This window comes from Hevea brasiliensis, chromosome 18, assembly GCF_030052815.1.
Source record: "Hevea brasiliensis isolate MT/VB/25A 57/8 chromosome 18, ASM3005281v1, whole genome shotgun sequence".
Taxonomy (NCBI): domain Eukaryota; kingdom Viridiplantae; phylum Streptophyta; class Magnoliopsida; order Malpighiales; family Euphorbiaceae; genus Hevea; species Hevea brasiliensis.
The window spans coordinates 38,880,827-38,901,672 of NC_079510.1; the positions used below are offsets into that span (position 1 = coordinate 38,880,827).

At 33.0% G+C, this 20,846-nt stretch overlaps 1 protein-coding gene across 1 annotated transcript; it reads right to left on the reverse strand.

Annotated features, from left to right (window-relative positions):
• Positions 1 to 17,984: 17,984 nt before the first annotated feature.
• LOC110658527 (uncharacterized) lies at positions 17,985 to 19,130 on the reverse strand. Its single transcript, XM_021816185.2, has one exon. The coding sequence runs from the start codon at positions 19,128 to 19,130 to the stop codon at positions 17,985 to 17,987; it is 1,146 nt and encodes a 381-aa protein (XP_021671877.2).
• Positions 19,131 to 20,846: the final 1,716 nt, after the last annotated feature.

Here is a 20,846-nt window from a genome sequence, read left to right on the forward strand (position 1 = left end):
GGTTGCATTTCCGATTTTTCGGTAACACTGATTTTTATCGAGTTCTTAATTTTTTTCATTTTTCTTTATACTAACTCATTAATTTTCTTTGATATTTTCAATGTCAATTATACCTCGATAGATGTTTATTTAAGTTCCAAAAATATTTCTCAGGGTTCCCCGCGTTCCAGGGCTAGTCAAAGGTCTTCGCCGAAACTTCTCAGTGCAGTCACCCATCGCTAGGGTTTTTGGCTCTTTTAGCCTAATTACATTTTATTACTCTTATTTTTTCTTTATTTTTCTTGTATTGTGTTTCATCATTTTATGTCTCATCACTAACATTTAAGTATAATTCTCGGCATTCTAACTATTCGGACACACACCGGTCACCGAACTGTTCGAACAGACACCGGTCACCAAACTGTAGAATGCACCACTGAATATAGGGGTGTTACAGTAACACTCCTCACCCGTCTACAGTGTAGCCGAGCAAGGTGTGCCACATGGTGTGCTGGAACACCTAGTCTATGATTATCTTATTTTTTAAATACTCAATTTGATTTAGGAAACTGTTGTGTGAAATTTATATCATGATTGTTTATTATTTTATGTTTTGATAAAACTGAGTGTTGCAAAATTTTAATACAAATCCGGCAAAGTGTCATCTGTATTTTGGACAAACAGTCCTTCTACACCTTTTAAAAACAATTCAATATAATATTCTCAAATCCCAAATTTGCACATAATCTCAAGGTCTCAGTAAAGTCAATAGACTTTCATAGTTATTAAACAATTCCATAATACAGTCCATAATAATTTAAATACATCCAGAAAATCTCCATGTTATTTAATATGTACAAATTATTACAAACTTTAAAGTTTTCATAATATTATAAAATATAGGGCCAAATTTCAAAATACAACAGAATGACAAAACACAAGAATCCCTAAGTCCTACCATGTATGTAATGCAGTGCAGATGACTCTGGACTCCTGTGCAGATCTGATCTCTCATCCGGTCGTAGGTCGGCTGGGCTCCACAGTAGTGTCTCCAATACCTACACATAGCAAAAGCAACGCATTAAACAATTCTGCTTAGTGGTACCAATCATAAAAGAAATACACTAAAATAGAATAATTTAATCATTTATGAATTTATGGTGTCAATATTCTTTGCAGTCTAATAATTCAATAATCTTTACTAAGATTTTTCTTTTATTGCCGTTTATACTTTTATTTGCTAATATTTTATTTTTACTTAATTTAGTTGTATTGTATGTCACTACACTTAATTTAGCTGGTTGAATTTAATAATACTTAAATTAACTGCCCGTGTAGCCTATACACTAACCAGACTGGATAAACGGTTAAAATAGCACTCGGTACCTAGTACCTCTGGCCGTCACACCATCGATCACAAAGTATCTCCTGATATGCAAACAGTGTGGCTAAGAAGCCATATAATCAATCAGGCAATAAGCCGAGTATAATAACACAATCTGTATAACCATAGGCTATTAAAATCCGTATAGCCGTAGGCTATTAAAATCACAGTGTGGCATAATAAGCCATAAAACACAATATGGCGTGAAGCCATTTACAGTACAGCTGTTAGAACCCTATTGACATGCCAACCTATTCAAACTAGTCAACTAGGCAATACTAGGACATTTACAAGCTTAAATATTTAATTCTTTATTCTTAGGGTTTATAAGTCATTATGCCTTTTACTGGTCAACAAAAATGTTGACCCTTTTTATACATCATGGATAGGTTGATTCTAATATCAACATGTCACAATTTATATTTCAATATGATGCCAATATAGTACAATTTACAATTCTCACAAGTTGACATTTATTGCCAATTTATTTCTAGGCATTATTGTATAGTATTGTCAATTTTCAGTTTTGATATATTAGATTGATCTACCTAAATGTCCTATTTTCATTGGTTTTTAGCTTCTGGTCAAAGAAGCAAATTTGTAGCTCTATGTCTTATTGAACTTTTGGCACTGATTTCAGGTTATTCTGAGTTGTATAGACCAAGATATGGTCAATTAACTAAAACTGGACAGATTGCATTTTTTATGCAAAGTTAGGTCATTTTTAGGTCAAATTCAATTCTGGCATATTTAGTACCCTAATTTGGGCAAGCAATTTGACTTGGTTCTGGTCATTTGTGGGCTTTGTGTCTTCATAAGAGTTATAGCTCTATGTCTAAGCTTTCCATTGATATAAATTTCAGGTCATTTGGACCAGTTTTGAGTGAGTTATAGCCAATTGAATGACTACTATTTATATGGTCAAATTCTAGGTTTGCAAAGTTGCAATTTCGGATTAGGTCAATTTTATGGTCAGTTTTCGGACAAAATTTTAGAAATATTTCTACATAAAAGTTGGCCTATTTTATGTCTAGTTTTACCTTCAATTGGCCTCATACCAATTGGGATCACAAATTTGCATTTATGGCTCAAATTAGCTACTGCCATCAATAAACACAACCTACACATAAAAGTGCACTTCCAATTGGCAACTCTCCTCCTCCCAATACTACAATACTGCATTCATGACACTTCTATATCATTCATAACAACTAAATTATGTCAATTTGGGCAGAATACACAAGTGCTCATTGGACATTATACAACCCTAATTCACAATGTTAAATTCAACATAACAAATACACATGAATCACTTAATTTTTTGCATACAATTCCACTATCACTTCACATACACTGCCCTTAAATCATCAATGCCATAATTCATCAATTAAATTCAATAAATTAAGCACTAATCCATACTACTCAAGGCTTCCAAAAATGGCAGTTTGCCAAAGCTTTCACAATTGCTTTCCAAATCCCTAAATTCAATTGTTCAATCACCATACATGGGAATTAAGTTGTTAACACTTCAATTTAACTCAATCAACCCTAATTCCCACCAATTATATGTAAGAAAAACTCAAGTAACTTGAGCTTCCATGGCTGCCGAAGATAGCACAACTCAATAACTCATCAATTCCATAACTTTTTTATCACCAATCAACTCACTTCAACCTAATATTCAAGTTTACTAAAGAATGGGAGGAAAATTGGACACTTACTCTTGAGAGCTTTCCCCAAACCTCACTAAATCCTTCCTTTCTTACTCTCAAAAGCTTCCTCAAGTTGAGTGTGCAAGCTTTAATAAAGAAACTTAGTAGAAACAATGGCTAAATATGGAGTGCATAGAGCATTCTTCAATTTCAGCTATGGAGGTTGCAATGGTGTTTGTCTCAACTGGTTTGTTTTCAAGGTTGAAGATGAACATTTCTATCCCAAATTGGCTTATATATGTGTCCCAAAATCTGAGTTAGTGGAGCACTAACCATAAATTAATGATTTAATTACTTAAAGTTTTATAATTTGCACATTTACCTCATTTCTTTCACTATTTATATAATGTACAACATTTTTATTTTTTATGACATTTTCAAAGTGTAATACCACTTATTTTTAATGGATATTGAGGTCAAAAGGAAACTTTAGATGTCAAATGACTAAAATGCCCTTCTTCGGGTTGTATTCCCGATTTTTGATAACACCGATTTTTGTCAGTTTCTTGATTTTTCATTTTTCTTTGTACTAATTCATTAATTTTCTTTGATATTTCTAATGTCAATAACACCTTTATAGGTCTTTAATTATGTCTCAAAAATTATTTTTGAGGGCTCCTCGCGATCCTGTAGTCGGCAATTGCCTCCGCCGTAACTTCCCGGTGCGGTCACCCATTGCTACGGTGCTGGCTCGTTTAACTTAGTTTCATTTTCTCTCTTTTAATTTTCCTTAATTTTTCTTGTATTTTCTTTTTATTTATTTCATCAATTTATTTTTGTTCACTATCACCGAAGTGTAGTTCCAGACATTTCTAACTGTCTGTATTTTGGCTATCCACATTCTGACTGTCTATACTTTGGCTATTTGTCCCGACAACCTCAATCATCGGAACAGTATAATGTACAGACTACGTAAGTAAGGATGTTACATTTTACCTTTAACTTTTAAAATTAAAAAGTGTAAACTACTGAGTGAGGATTCGGATTTGATAATTAACATACAGTGATTGAATTTGAATTTTGGATAATTTATAATTAAGCAAATATAAAAAAATCTACAAATTAATTTCCAATTTACTTTTAGTAATAATTTAATTCTTAAATTTTGAAGTCCATTGGTAAATTAGTATCTACTGTAACTTTTTTTAATTTAAAATAGTTTAATTTGTAAAATTTTATTTTATTAGCAAAATAGTTACTATATTTATATTTTAATTTATGTAATTGTTTATTTTATATTTAAATAATTATATAAAATTATTTTGTAAATAATTACTGTCGCAAGGGATTTTGCGGTCGCCTGAACGAACCCTCACTGAAGTGGGAAAGAGTGAGGAGTCGCCACCTTAGTTTTGAGGGAAACTAAAGAAAACCATTTGTGAAAATAGATTGAAATGAAACCACTTCAAGACAGAGATTCTAGGTTCGGGGTCCGTAAATGGGTGGAGAATGTGTTAGGCACCCCACCTCGTCCCTTAATAAGGGTAAGTAGATTTAATTTTGCATTAGTTAGGAGGGCTTGAATGGACATGTTAATCCTTTTGACTAAAGGAACATTTGATTTTTCACTAAATTTGGATCACCCAGATACATAAGTAAATGAGACAACCTTAGTGAGTTACTGTTGTATGTTAATTTTATTTGAAAGGAATATTTTATTAAAATTTAATTTAAGAATCGGATAAGAACTCTTCTCCGAACTCTTTAATATTTGTTAAAATTCTGAGTTGAGACCGGATAAGAACTCTCCTCCGATCTCTTTTAAATCATTAAAAATTTTGAGTTGAGACCGGATAAGAACTCTCCTCCGATCTCTATTTAATGTTTATTAAAATTTTGAGTTGAGACCGGATAAGAACTCTCCTCCGATCTTCATTTAATGTTTATTAAAATTTTGAGTTGAGACCGGATAAGAACTCTCCTCCGATCTCTATTTGATATTTATTAAAATTTTGAGTTGAGACCGGATAAGAACTCTCCTCCGATCTCTATTTGATATTTATTAAAAATTTGAGTTGAGACCGGATAGGAACTCTCCTCCGATCTCTTTTAGATTAACAGGAGCCTGAAAGGGACTTTTCCGATCTCCTGAATTTTAATTTCAGCTACATGTCATAAGAGCCTAAAGCTAAGGATTCTGGCATTCAAAGATACTGGGGATAAGGCTTCTTGATACCTTGTGACTAAACGGGGAATACTAGACTTGATTTACCGACCTTCCATGTAGTCACCTTACCAATACCTATTAATGTCCGATCTATTCTGTTTTGTTTACTTTGGTTTTATTCCACTTTATGGCATTTTGCCGAATTGCCGTTTATGTCAGCCTAATAGTTTGGCTATTTTCCTGAAGTGTTATTCAGGCTCTCTCTTTTAAAAGAGACCCTTAAGTTGCAGTTACCTACGTTTTACCCAACCACTTACACGCTACTAGGAGCTAGAAAACTTGCATTCAGAAATGACGAAGATTAATAAAATGATGGACTGATCACTAAAGAGATAACTCGAGAGTAACATTCTTTGGGGTTCTTTTGCACAAAATGAACTTGGAGAAAATCGCATACGTAAGAAGAACAAAGAAAGTGCGAAAAGTAAACGTAAACACTTAACAAAACAGCAATATGAGCTCTTACCTGTAAGGAGCCAAATCTATTGAAATAACTACGGTGTGACAAATAGTGATAAGACAGCGGACTGATTAGCCTGAGGGCTGATGTTCGTCGTGAACTGAAGGGTGCTTAGCTAAAATGCAATCAGATTAAGATAAAAACCGAGCGGAATGAAGTTGAGCTTGGACAATGGGAATGAAAACAGAGATGATAAAGGGCTGAAAGTGAGAGTGTGACCAGATAATGAACAAACTGAAAATGTAGAGTTCCAGTATTCAGAATCCTTTTCAAGAAAACACTTCAGAAAACTAGTTTCAAAAGTCTTTCTAATCAACGCTTCTAAGTAGCAGAGTAACAAACTGAATGAAGTTTCAGAGTTCTTCCGCTATAATAACTACCTCTCTTTTTTTGCCCGTCCCTCGAACAGTTTTTCATGCAGGTATTTATAGGAATCGGGTGCTCCCCATGAAGGGTCAGGATTTATTTTGAGGGAGATGGAGGGTCAAGATTTCGAAGGACATGATCGGATATTCAGGAATTAAAGAGAATCAAAATGAATGGCTGAGATCACTCTTCAGAATATTTGTCCTTTTCTTCTTTCAATCTGACGGTCCCAAATCTTCTTGTCTGAGGCGATCCGAGGGCCGGGAGTGAAAGGCGCTGGTCTTGTCGTCTTCTTTTTTGATCCAAGGGCTCCGAGCTTGTCCTTACAAGTAAGATCAACGGTGGAGATTGGGATGTACAGGACTGTCATGACATACCCTGGCACCTGTCAGCATTGCGGGCGATTCTTAGGCGTGCAGTGGAGATCTCGTCTGCCACGCTTTAACTACCTCGGCTCTGATTCTGATGACGGTTATTTGGGATTTGTCTTATTCTTTTTGCCTTCCGATCCCTCCCACGCTCCTATTCCGATCTCTCATCCTGATCTCCCATCTTTCGATCTCTATTATTCCGATCCCTAGAGATCGCCCAAATGATGTAATCCGATCTTTTGGAAATAAAAGTCAATTATCATCTTATTATTATTGCATTGATTATTTTCCGATCTCTGATGTGTTTATCCGATCTGGTTCCTAACTGAACAACCCTTAACTGATCTGCAATTCGAAACATTTATCTAAATATGCCGATCTCTAATTAGCCGTTCTCTTTATGGAATTTGGAGTGTTTGAGAGACGTGTCAGAACAGCTGGCGAATCCCGATGCATTGCCTGGGACATCGTGAGCATTAAATGCTCGGACGAGTATAAATAGGGTTAGGGGTTAGCCAGTTTCTCACTTATGCCATTTTCTGTCTCTCACAAGCAATTCCAAAACTCTCCCGATTTTTCAAGCTCTTCCGACTCCGTTCAAGCTCCGGTAAGGGTTTTAATCCTTCTTTTAGCTTTAAGTTCTTTGTTTTCCTTAAAAATGAGTGGCGCCGAAGGTCAGAGAGCGGCAAGCTCACCTTCCATTCAGTTCTCGTGGTCGTCTGATGAAGAAGAGGTGGTCGGGCGGAGCGCACAACCCGAACCTCCTAGGGTCTCCGTTCCAGCTTGGGGGCGGATCGCACCATCAAGGCATGCACCTACTTCAGGGAGGGAGAATCTTCCTATGGACGAGCTGCCATCGATTTTGCAAGAATCCGATCTGCAATCGTTTAGCCAGGAGTACAACATTGAGCCCGATTCATATGAACTTATCCGGTGTCACGGCGATCACCGAGCTGATCACTCCTTTGAAGAGAATGACATGGTTATGGTATACGAGGAACAGTTAAAGGCAGGTCTTCGGTTCCCTCTGGACGACTTCTTCAAGGAGGTCCTAAAATTTCACCGAGTGTGCATTGCCCAAATTCATCCTAACTCATGGCGGATCTTGGTAGCCTTCCGAGGCCTGTGCCGAGCTAAGGGAATCAGACCTACGGCTAAGGTGTTCGCCGAACTGCACAGGCTAACTCACCGAAAGGACTGTAACGACCTCACCATAGGTAGTCCGTACATTTTACTGTTCCGACGATTAATGTCTGTTCGGACAGTTAGGATGTCTGGAACTACACTTAAGCTATAGTGAGGAGGCATAAATTAATGAAATAAATATTAAAAAAAAATATAGGAAAAATTTTGAGAAATAAAATAAAATTTAAAGAAGTTATTAATTGGTATAAAATAAAAATAACCCGATGAGCACCATGAAAGGCATTTTGGTCATTTTACCCCTAGAGGTGAATTTTGACTTAAATGTCAAATTAAAATTTGGAAATAGAATAATTAACATAAATTAATTTTATGAATTTGAATTTGGAAAATGGAAAGAGCAAGAAAAGAAAAGGAAAGAAAAGAAAAGAAAGGAAAATAAAAAGACTTATGGCATTTAAAGAAAAGAAAAATAAGCTTATGAAAATTTAAAACAAAATTAAGTACAATAAAAAAAATAAATATATAAAGCACAAGAGACAAAACCCACCTACTTTTCTCTCTATCTTCTTCCCCACTCTCCCTCTCTCTTGCCGTCCACCCTTGTGCTCCCTCTCCACCATTTTTGTCAAGCTTTCAAGCTTGATTTTCCAAGCTTCCACACACCAAAACTTATAGCTTCCTTTACAAAAAATACTCCCTACACCCTAAGGAAGCTTTAGATACCCATTTGAAGAAGAGAAATTGAAGTTTGGCAAGACACCCAAAAAGGTTAGTGCACTAATCCCTCTTCTTCTCTTTATTAAACATGAAAAGCATGTTTAGCTAAGCATAAATACCATTAAAACAAAAAGAAAATCTAGAGGAAAGAACCCTTGAATTTTTGGCAGCCATGGAACTTGAAATTTATTGCTTTTAAGTGATGAAAAATGGTTCTATGAGAATGTGTAATTAGTTGAAATGTTTGGGTGTTTGATTGTGTAGTGTTTGTGTAAATTTGAAACTTTGAAAACTAGGGTTTGTGTAAATGTTGAGGACTTTGTGTAAAATGTTGAAATTGATCTATTGGGATGAGATTGTTGCTTATAGAAGTGTATTGCATGCAAATTGAAGTAAGGAAGTTGGAGGAGATTGAGTTTTGGAAGTGTCAATTTTCTGCAGGTTGTGTTTGTTGAGGGCAGTGTACATTTTAGGCCATAAATAAAATTGTGTGACCCCAATTGGTATGAGGCCAATTGGAGGTGAAACTAGACCCAAAATAGCCCATTTTCCATGAAGAAACCATGCCCAAATTATGTCCAAAACTTGACCTAAATACTGCCCAAATTCGGATTTCCCTGCAACCCAACCCAGAAAATGACCAAATGAACAGTACGTGTTCATTTGGTCATAACTCTCTCTATACTGGTCCAAATGACCTAAAATTTTAACCATGGAAAGTTTAGACATAGGGCTACACTTTTCATGAGGACCACTTAACCCAGTTTTGCCTTTAACCAATTCAAATTGTTAGCACAAGTTGGGTCACTGAAACTGCCAACCCAGAAAATGACCAAATGAACAGTACGTGTTCATTTGGTCATAACTCTCTCTATACTGGTCCAAATGACCTAAAATTTTAACCATGGAAATTTTAGACATAGGGCTACACTTTTCATGAAGACCACTTAACCCAGTTTTGCCTTTAACCAATTCAAATTGTTAGCACAAGTTGGGTCACTGAAATTGCCAACCCAGAAAATGACCAAATGAACAGTACGTGTTCATTTGGTCATAACTATCTCTATACTGGTCCAACTGACCTAAAATTTTAACCATGGAAAGTTTAGACATAGGGCTACACTTTTCATGAGGACCACTTAACCCAGTTTTGCCTTTAACCAATTCAAATTGTTAGCACAAGTTGGGTCACTGAAACTGCCAACCCAGAAAATGACCAAATGAACAGTACGTGTTCATTTGGTCATAACTCTCTATACTGGTCCAAATGACCTAAAATTTTAACCATGGAAAGTTTAGACATAGGGCTACACTTTTCATGAAGACCACTTAACCCAGTTTTGCCTTTAACCAATTCAAATTGTTAGCACAAGTTGGGTCACTGAAACTGCCAACCCAGAAAATGACCAAATGAACAGTACGTGTTCATTTGGTCATAACTCTCTCTATACTGGTCCAAATAACCTAAAATTTTAACCATGGAAAGTTTAGACATAGGGCTACACTTTTCATGAGGACCACTTAACCCAGTTTTGCCTTTAACCAATTCAAATTGTTAGCACAAGTTGGGTCACTGAAACTGCCAACCCAGAAAATGACCAAATGAACAGTACGTGTTCATTTGGTCATAACTCTCTCTATACTGGTCCAAATGACCTAAAATTTTAACCATGGAAATTTTAGACATAGGGCTACACTTTTCATGAAGACCACTTAACCCAGTTTTGCCTTTAACCAATTCAAATTGTTAGCACAAATTGGGTCACTGAAACTGCCAACCCAGAAAATGTTCCAAAATACTATTCCTTTGGTATTTTGACCATAACTTGAGTTCTATAACCCCAAATTCAGTGATTCAATAACTGAAATTCAAGTTTAAACATAGAGGAGCAATTGTTATGAAGGAAGTGTGACTAAATAGACATCCTAACCTAGTCAAATTCCTAGATAAATATAACACATCAACATGAACCTAAAGAGAGGTTCATGGGAAAAATGCTATCTATGAAAATTAAAATCCTCATAAGGATAATTAAATATTAAAAATGATATGAATATGTAAATTGGGACTAATTTCCCATTAATATGAAATTAATAGTACTAATGAACAGTACTAGAAAATAGTAACAATAAATAGTGCTAAATTAATTAAAAATGTTTAATTGCCCATAGTATACCTAGACTTATTTATTTAGTTGGATAAATTGGTATACCAATTAGGGACTACAGATAGCAGTACTGCCTACCGAGAAAATCATGAACTGACAATATATGTCTGGTATGATTGTTCTACAGGCTATATGCCTACTTTATTTCTGGCTTTACAAGCTGCGACAATGCCTCTCGTGCGACAACCGCCTCGTGCACGACGATGATATCTTTGGATAGACATATGGTGTCTAACCAAGATACACCCACATCCAGCTTTTATAATTTGTTATAGGTTTTCTTGGGCAAAAAAAAATAAATAAATAATTAAGACTTAAAATACAATAAGTAATCATAAAAGATCCCAATAATGTTAATTATTTCCAAAGAGCAATAAAAATGTAAAATACCCATAAATTATGAGTTGCATATATTATTTCAAATTATTAAATTATTGTTATTATAAATTATGCACCACTAAGCGTTATGCTTAGCGCGTTGGTTTTCCATCGCGTAGGTACTGGAGATCGACCACAGCCGAAGTGCACAGAAGAAGTAGACAGCGTGAGCTTTGATCGGATCTGCCATTGTCGAGTCACCTCACCTCTGTTGTATTTTGGTATGTATAGACTAGTATTTTGGTTCATTATGTTTAGTCATGATGTAATTACTAGTTTATGATGTATTTCATTTTGGACTTGTAATTAAACTTTGAGATTGAAATGAAAACTTGTAATTTATTATCTATGAATTTCTATATGAATGCAATAGATAATACTTCATTTTGAGATCTCATAAATAATTGTAAATGATATGATACATGAGAATATGATATGGAAATGTGTAAAATGAATATGAACATGTTAACAGGTGATTAGTGGAATCCGCCAGATGCTAATAAAATAAGGGAGGCTCTGTCCGGGTCTCCACAGAAATAAGATATAAAAAAAAAAAAAAAAAAAAAATTTCTACACATAGAATACATATTTTAAATGACATAAAAAGTTTACAATAGATATGATAAAACAAGATAGGGTGCTCCGGCACCGAATGTGGTACTTCTTGCTCGGCTATACTGTAGACGGGTAAGGGGTGTCACAAGGACGACGAGCACTGGTTCTTTCAGGCGAAGCCTCATTGCGGGCTCTTTACCAATCTGCCCTCCTCCCTTAAGAATTGGAAGAACCGCTTCTTCATTCTGAGGAGCAAAAATCTGACCTGCTTTGAGGACTTCCCCCGTAGCTGGTGGCACTAGGGGCCCTTGATTCCGAAGCGTATTACCCTGAACAAGGAGGAAAGCCTAGTAGTGATGGAACTGAAGAATCAAGCTGCCACTCTAAAGTACTCCTGTTTAGATGCGGTGACTGCCGAGCTGCATCATTGGACGATGGAGTTGATCACGGGCGAAAGTCGCGGGCTTCCGCTCTCTGATCTTGGCATCGGTATTTTTCTATTTCTCAGATCTTTGGACCTTAGTGATCTCACTGACCTCTTTTTTGTGCAGGTATGGCGGGTGGTGAAGGTTCTAGGAAGCGGAAGAAAGAAAGAGAGATTCCCAGAAAATAAAGGAGATGAAGCGTTCGGCACTACTTCAAACACCCGGCCATGAACCTGGGGAGACGCAAGGAGGCCCGCCCTGACCTTCGGGACCGCCGATCACAGAAGCTGTCCGATCTCCTCCTCAACGGGAAGAGCCAGCTGCACCTCCTCCAGTTGCTCCAAGCACAGAAGGGGGTCGTTCTCGACCTCCTGCGAGGCCCTCTTCTCGTGGCGCCCAAGTGCTGATCACTTCTCTAGAGAACAACCGGACTGTTCGGGAGAACCCCGATTTTGCCAAAGTCTTGGGGTCTTCCATCTGCCTTCGGGAGGATCGGGACAGACTGTCTCCGGACAATCTTAACGACATCCTAACCCGCTCCATGACTCTGAATGTAGAGTGCCTGGTGAACCAGCACATAGTTCGGGAAAAGGCTTACCGCCTGGGTAAGGAGGTCGAGAAGAAGAGTCAAGAAGTCGAAAGGAAGAGTCAAGAAGTGGCATCCCTCCGATCCCAACTCTCATCCGCTCAAGATTACATATCTCAAATTGAGGGGAGGATGAAGTACTATGAGGATAAGCTGGCCGAACAGACTCATGTTCTGGCTGAGAGGGATCATGCTCTTGGAGAAGTCCAGGCGCTCTGGGCCAACGAAGCTGTTCAGGTCGCTCATCTTACCGAGGAGCTTAAGGCGAAAGATGAAGAGATGGTGACAGGAATAGCCAGTGCTTACGTGAATGCTCACAAGGATCTCTTAGCCGAGCTCCAGAAGCGTTACCCAGAGGAGGACTTCTCTTGGATGGCCGACCTGGCTCCCGGAGGCGAGGGTGAGGATAGTGAGGAGGAGGGTGAGGGAGAAGACGGACAAAATGTAGATCAGACTGGGGGTGATCCTCCAGCTGAATGACTTGTACAATTTTTTGAAATGAAATGGAATGCCTCTTTTGTTCAATGAATGATTGTGATCGGAAAATCTCTAAATTACTTAATACTTGATTGTCTGAGTACATCGAAGTAACTGAAAGAGATTATTAACCTAAGTGTGAGAGATCGGAAAACATAATGAGCATGAGATCGATAGGGAATCAACGTTAATCGGGACTTGATCAAAATTGGAAATTTGGTGAACCCACTTAAAATCAAGATCATCATTACATCGGATTGGAATCTTAATTATTCCTAAACTTAATATGAGAGATCGGCAATAAGACCAGTGGCATAAAGATCTAGTATTGATTCAATTTTGTTTGACAGGAGAGATCGGGAATGTAATCGACCGGTCAGGAAATTTGACAATTAGCTTGAGAGATCGGTGAGCGACTTGGCAAGACTTTAGATGATACGAGGGCTTAGCATTGATTCAATTCTCTGTGAAGAGAGATCGGTAATATGGCAAAGAGAGGTTGGAAATGAAGTTGGCTGGCAAAGGAAAATTTAGTGCTGGGGATCGGTTTCAAAGTTTATTAATTCTGGAGATCGGTTTCAAGGTTTATTGATTCCGGGGATCGGCCAAAATATGGCGTCTACAATTACTTAAATATAAAACATAGATGTAGGAACTATTTTGTCAATAAAACAGAATTTCAAAGACCATTTTGTTTATAAAACAAAATTTTAGGGATTGAATTATTTTAAATTAAAAGGCATTTAATAGTCAATTTACACAAAATGAATTAATTTGTTAATAAAATTAAATTTTAATGATCAAACTGTTATTCAAAAATATACCAATGACTAATTTGTAGGTTTTGCTACATCACAGGGACATAATTAGAAATTATTCTTAAATTTTATATATCGATTTTTTTTTAATTTATTTATATAAATTATTAATTAATTAAAAAATATAGACATAATTATAAATTATTCTTAAATTTTATATATTGAATTTTTATTTTTTTTTTAATTTATTTATGTAAATTATTAATTAATTAAAAAATATATATTCTATATAAATTATCAAGTTCTTCTAAATGTTTTTTTTTTAAATAACAAATTGATAATTCATTAATAAGTATCATAATATAAATACAATATAGCCTTCTCATAAGAAAAGAAAATACAAATATAAACAATTAAAAATTTATACTTAAAGATGATTTTAAAAAGAGGAGAATATTCTCTCGAATAACAACTAGTATTTTTTTCATTTTGGACGATTAAAATTACTTTTCGCAATGCTGTCATTTTGAGAACTTACTATTTCGATGGTCTACATAATAATTTAAACCATCACGTCAATAATGAAATAAGTCGCATTAGCATATTCATTAGTAAAATATCATTACCCATATTTAAATATTCAAAATCTCTGATTAAAAAGAATTTACAATTTATACCGTTTTTTGAACTATTAAGGAGCCCATTAAATATAGTAAAAAAAAACTCACAATAAGGGAGAAAATATGACCCTAGTAATGATAGAGCAAGACTTAGAAACGGGTATAGCAGAGCTCAATATTAGAGAGATAATCTTTAATTTATGTTCTTAAAATGTATAAATATGAGAAGATAAATATAATTTTTTTCTAAATGGAAATAAATATAGGAGTTCATTAGGAAACAAAAATAAAAACATAAAAAAATAAAAACAAACAAAAAAAATATTTTCACCGATAATCGCATAAGAAGAAAATTTAAAGGAAAAAATAAAGAACAGGAGAAACGATAAAAAAAAACCAAAAAGAAGTAGAGAGTTTCTGTTAAATTGTTCTAAATTTGACAATTTATAAAGTGAAGCAATTTTATTTGCATGTTATTTATAAAAAAAGATATTTTATGTAAAATTGATAAAATGCCTTATATATTGTTGGAGGTTATGCCCTTAATATGAAATAGTTGATGTCTTGTTAAAGTTATGTTGCATGATGTTACAATCTCATATTGCTAAGGAAAAATATTAGTAAGAGGTTAATAAGACCCTGTTAGGCAAAACTTTTAAGGTAGCGATAGTTTTTTTACTACAGTCAAAAAATTATCTCTCTTATTTATACTATTCAGTAGCATAATATTTATAGTAGTGTTTATAATAGTTTTTAGAGGTTTAAAAAGAGTGATTTATAAAAAGTTATCTCTTTTAGTTTTTTATAGAGGTTAAGTGAGCGTTTTGATCAGGATCAACAAGATGATATCACTATTTTTACATTTAATAACTAATTCAATAATTATTTTTACAAAACACTTTTGCTTTAGATCATTATATAAATAGCTAATAACTAATAACTAATATTTAATAGCTAATGGCCAGTAAAATAACTGACAGCTACTAAAATAGCTATCAGCTACTAGAATAACTAATATTGCTGAACATGATTTAAGTCTCCCCTTGCAAACTGATTTTTAAGGTTTTTAAGGTTGAGTTCTGCCTATGTGGTCTATTCTCCTATGGTGATGATATGAATACCAATTGAATAGTCTTTCATATAGATTTATTGACCAATGCAACATTGGATATAGCGATGGGGATCGCGTTACTTTAATGTAGTGTTTGGTATAAATGAATTCTACAAAATTTTATAGAATTCATTTGTAAATCTAAAATTTTAGTATTTAGTTTAAATGAAAATTCATTTGGAATTGTTAATAATCAATTCCATAAAATTTATTATAACTAAATTAAATTCTATTAAAATTGATAGAATTTGTAAATGAATTCATAACTTAAAATCATATATATTTAAGTGACAAAATTATATTATTATTATATGTTATTTTATTTTATTTTATTTAGTCCAAATATAAAATTCATTTCATCTGAAATAAATTTTATATTTAATAAAAATATACTAAATAAAGAAATTTATTTGTGAATGAATTTTATTATAGAATTCATTTGCAAATGAAATAGACTTTACTATAGAATTAAACCAAATAAAATCTAAGGGTGGCAGTTGAAGAAATTAGAATATAGAATTCAGTATTAGACCTAAATTGAATTGGGTCAATTGACCTTTTGGTATTATCTTTGATGTAAATATTTTTTTTCAATCGATGTTTTGTGAGAAATTTCACTTTCCTATAAAATAAATGCTAACAATGTTTTTTTTTTTTTTTTTTTTTTTTTTAACACTCTTTGTTTTTATTTGCATTTATTATTGAAGCAAATCTTATCCTATATAACCTAAAATTCATTCTACATTGTGAATGTGGTTTGTTATTTACATTTTTTTCTTTCATTTTTCTATTTTTTAATTAAATCATAAGAAAACCTATAAATTAAAAATTATTAAATAAAAATTTCAAAAATATTTGATTCAGTTATCGTCTAACAACCAATTTATTTTATAATCCTATCACATAAAACTGATAATTAATAAATATTCAAATAATTACAGTTTGTGTCGGTTTCAATTTTAGAATTATCGATAATTGATCTGAATTTATTTTTTTTATTTAAACTACTTTTTTAAAATTTATTAATTACAAAATGTTCATTTCTTTAAATTAATTTTTTTTATATCCATAAATTATTTATATTTATAAAAAATACATATATATAAAAATGTTATAAATAGTAATTAAACTAGTTGTAGTATTCATTATTATATGATAAAATATATGTATATATACATTATAGTGTTTAGTTTCACAAAAATGATATCCATCAGATTTTCTATTTTTAGAGCTGTTTCTCATCAGCTGATAGCTGATTTGGTTTTATTTTTTATTTTGACTATATTATCCTTTTTTATTTAACTAGAAAATTAATATTATTAATATTTTTATTTTTTCATTTTAAATTTTAACATTTTAATTAACTAATTTTAATTTTGATAAAATATTTTTTTATTAATAACATAAAATATAAAATATTTATTTATATCTAAAAACTTAAAATTAATTATAAATTTTTCTATTAACAATAATAATTATTTTATTATTTTATTTATATTTTTAAAATTATTTAATTATCTTAAAAAATAGTTATTTTCTTATTTCAATAATAAAATAAATGATATAATATAAAAGATTAATAATTATATATTTATTTAAATAATATAATATATTAATTTAATAATTATATATTTAATATAATGTAATAAATTTATAATTTTATATTTATTTAAATAATAAAATAAATTATATGATATATACCCTTATTAGTCATTTCACATATCAACAGCAACAGCTAAATATAATTTTACCAAACACTTAACATAAAAATTTATCATCACTATCGATTATCACTATCACTAACAAGAATATTTATCACCAACAATATCAGTTGTATTCAACAGTTAAACCAAACAGGCCCTAAAAATAATTATATTTGAAAGAATTATAGTTTTAATTTTTATATATGTTGTATAATAAATTAATAAATATATATACATTTTAATAATAAAATAAATAAATATGTTATATAAACATAATATTATCAAACACTTAATATATATCAACTGTCAAAACTATTAACACCAATCATTCATTATCAACCGCATCCACCGACTACATCAAATAGTGAAAAACTTCAAAATTATTACATTAACTATTGCCATTCATAACCATAACTACTCTTTCTAAAACTCCCTTATTTTTTGGTCTTCTACGCTGCCACCATTGTACAGGAGCAAACAACACATTCTCTTCCTTCCTTGTATCTTCTTTGAAGAATATAATTTTCTCAGACTAATCAGGGCACTCAATAAAAGAGCTTCTCTTAAATTCACATCAAATTGATATTGTTTATGAGCACCAAAAAAAAAAAGAAAAAAATCTATAAGAAAACAAAGCAGGAATACAAGGAAGATTATCAACAAAAGAAGCTGAGACGATCAATGAATGGAGGTTATTTATTCTATAATATTGTCCCTCTTTGCTTGAAGGGTTACAACAAAACAAGCTTAAGACGATCAATCAATCTGATCTTACCAAGCCCTCGAAATGGGAACTGAGACGCATTTACTGGCACTGCTCCAACCATTGCTTAACTAACAGATTGCAAACCTAATGCTTAGGCATTTCTTGTGCTTAAAGCTTCCTTCATCAAATCACCTATCACATTTTGCTACCAAGTACTTGAGATGTCTCAACCTGATATGCCTGGATCAATTCAGGGGAATCCTCCTTAAAATAAGCCAAAAACTTGTTCTCGAACTGTTTCTTAGATATGCTTAATGCCGAAACAACATTTACATTCCTTTCAATCAAGCCCTTGGACGTTAGCACTTCCAAAACAGAGCATCTTGGTATGGCAGTTCTCTCCAAACTGATCTTAAATAGTTGTGGGGATCTAACAAGATCTGGAAGCTGCAAACAAGCTTTGGTCAGATAGAACTCCATTAATTGTTTAATCTTCTTCTCAGATGCAGTCATGAATAATGGGTTTACTCTAAATGCCGTAAAAATCTCTCTTTCTGACCAGCCAAAGCTCATCAAGATCTTCTTTTTCCTTTCCCACTTGGACTTGCTCATAGAGGACATTGAATAGAAAGCATATATAAAGGACTTTGCCGTTGGTTCAAACCCCATTTCCTTAACTTCTCGAACTTTTTCTTCAAAAAAATCAACACTAAGTTTTATTGATCCAGGCCAAGTTACTATTAACCTCCTAATACTGGGTTCTGGCACACCATGAGATCGCAAAGTCCATATATTAGACAACATCACCTCAGAACCACAGGTAAGGATATGGGGGGATCGCTTCAAGGCAAGAATAACATTCTCATTGGTCTCAAACAACCCCCTAAGGAAATCAAAAGAGGGCAAAATCCGTTTCTTTAAACTAGTCACTAAAATACTTGTATTTATACATAGTACCTGCCGCAGGTCAGGCGCTGCAATACCCAGTGACTCAAAATATTCAATCTTGGGTTCTAGGGTTTTTTTTGGATCGGCGAGAATAAGTTGTGGGTTATTTGAAATTAAGGTAGCAATTTGAGATTTAGTAAACCCATGAGCTCTGAACAGTCGAAGAACCAAGTCTGATTTATCTGTGCTCTTAATAAGAACATACTTGCTGGCCGAAACAGCCTTAGGTGGTGACAACCCACACGAGTTGATGAGGTAAGAGAGAGTTAAAGATTGCGCTTTTGAGATTGATGTTGAGTTTACAGAAGGCAGGGTTTGAATATAACGAGCATAACAAGCTTTGGAATCCAAGATGCTATGATTGATGAGGATTTTGGATACGAAACGAAACATTTCTTCAAAATAGAAAGAAGGGGTTTTAGCAATATAAACTTACAGGATAAGAGAAGTTGAAAATGGCGGATGAAAGCCCCTTCGCAGTTCACTCGCAGGGATACTATCGTTCGGACCTAAAAGCCGAATCTGCAGCTCTGAAAAGAATCTGAAAAATGGTGAGCAAGAACAAACGAAAAAGGATCCGGCCTCCTAGTTTCCTAGTTTCCTAGTCGACCCGATTGCACTAAAATACATTAGGCTTAAGTTTTTTAAGCAGTGGAACAAGGATGATAACGGATTGGATTTTGCTGATATTAAGGCGAATTTAGGTTATATAGTTGAGTTTAAATTTGAATGATAATACGCATTGTGGGATTCGTTCGGGTATAGCTTTTGTACGGTGGATAAGTTGTTAATATAAATATTTAATTAAATATAAAATATATATATTTTTTTAATAATATATATAAATTTTATATATGTTATTTTAAATAAAATAAAATTTTAATATTTTATAAAATTATTAAATTTTTAAAATATAAATTATTAATAAAAATAATTTTTTATATTAATTATTAATTAAATATATAAAATTAAATAGCTTCAAATATTTTTTGAATAATAATGATAAACTTATAATGAACTTAAAAATAATATTTAATTGAATTTGACACAAATTTAAACTTTAAAAATATTAATCGGATTAAAAAAAATGGTGATTTATATTTTCATCTATAAGTGAAACTATTGAGTGAAGATTTGAATTTGATAATTAATATTTAGAATTTTTATTAAATTTAAATTTTATATGTTGATTATTTATTTTTTAAAATTTATTTATAAAAATTATTAATTAAATATAAAAATACACATTTTATATAATTTTATTTACAATAGAAATCTTAAAAAATGGCAATGCAAGGAGGTTATTTATTCTACCCCCATGAACAACTAATATTGAAACCAAGAGGAAGAAGATGGCAAGGACCAACTTCCATAGTAGCCTATACTATCTAATTTTCCAATAAAATCATCCTAAAGTCAAAGAAATTACAGTGATGGGTAAGAGAGAGAGAGACAGACTATGAAACAAACAATAGAGTTACACACAAAAATGAACATATCAATCCAGTAATTGAGAGGCCAAAGAATTTTAATCTGGCATACAGAGCTCAAGAACGAAAATAAATCGTACAAAATTTGCAGAGTTATAAATTAAGTACCATAGGTTAATAGATATAATTTTTCTAATTTAGTATCTTTGATCAGTGGATCAGCACTGTGCTTCAAAAATTTTCTCCCATGACATAAAACCTGCATTTAAAAGAATGCCCTTAAACTTAAAATATTGCAGTTACAGCCGACACATGAGCTAAAGGAAAGAAATCAAGGACAGAGGGGCCATGTCAAAGGTACCCTGGTAAGCTTTCATAAAATTGAAGCTAAAGCTAGGAATTTGTTTCCTTTGCTTAATTGATCTATTGAGCACCAACTTATTACAAGAGACAAAGTTTACACCATAAAAGAATGCAAAGGTAACACAAGCATATTAAAGATGGGTGCCTGGCAACTGCATTCTCTCGGATTAATATGAACAGCAAGCCTAGCTCAGCAAAAATTCTCTGCAGTGGATTTCAGATATTTGATGGGCCAAAGATGATGAGATGAGGAAACAATTACTTCATCAGTAAAAGATTTTGGATAAAATGAACAAGATGCTCTCTAAATGGATTT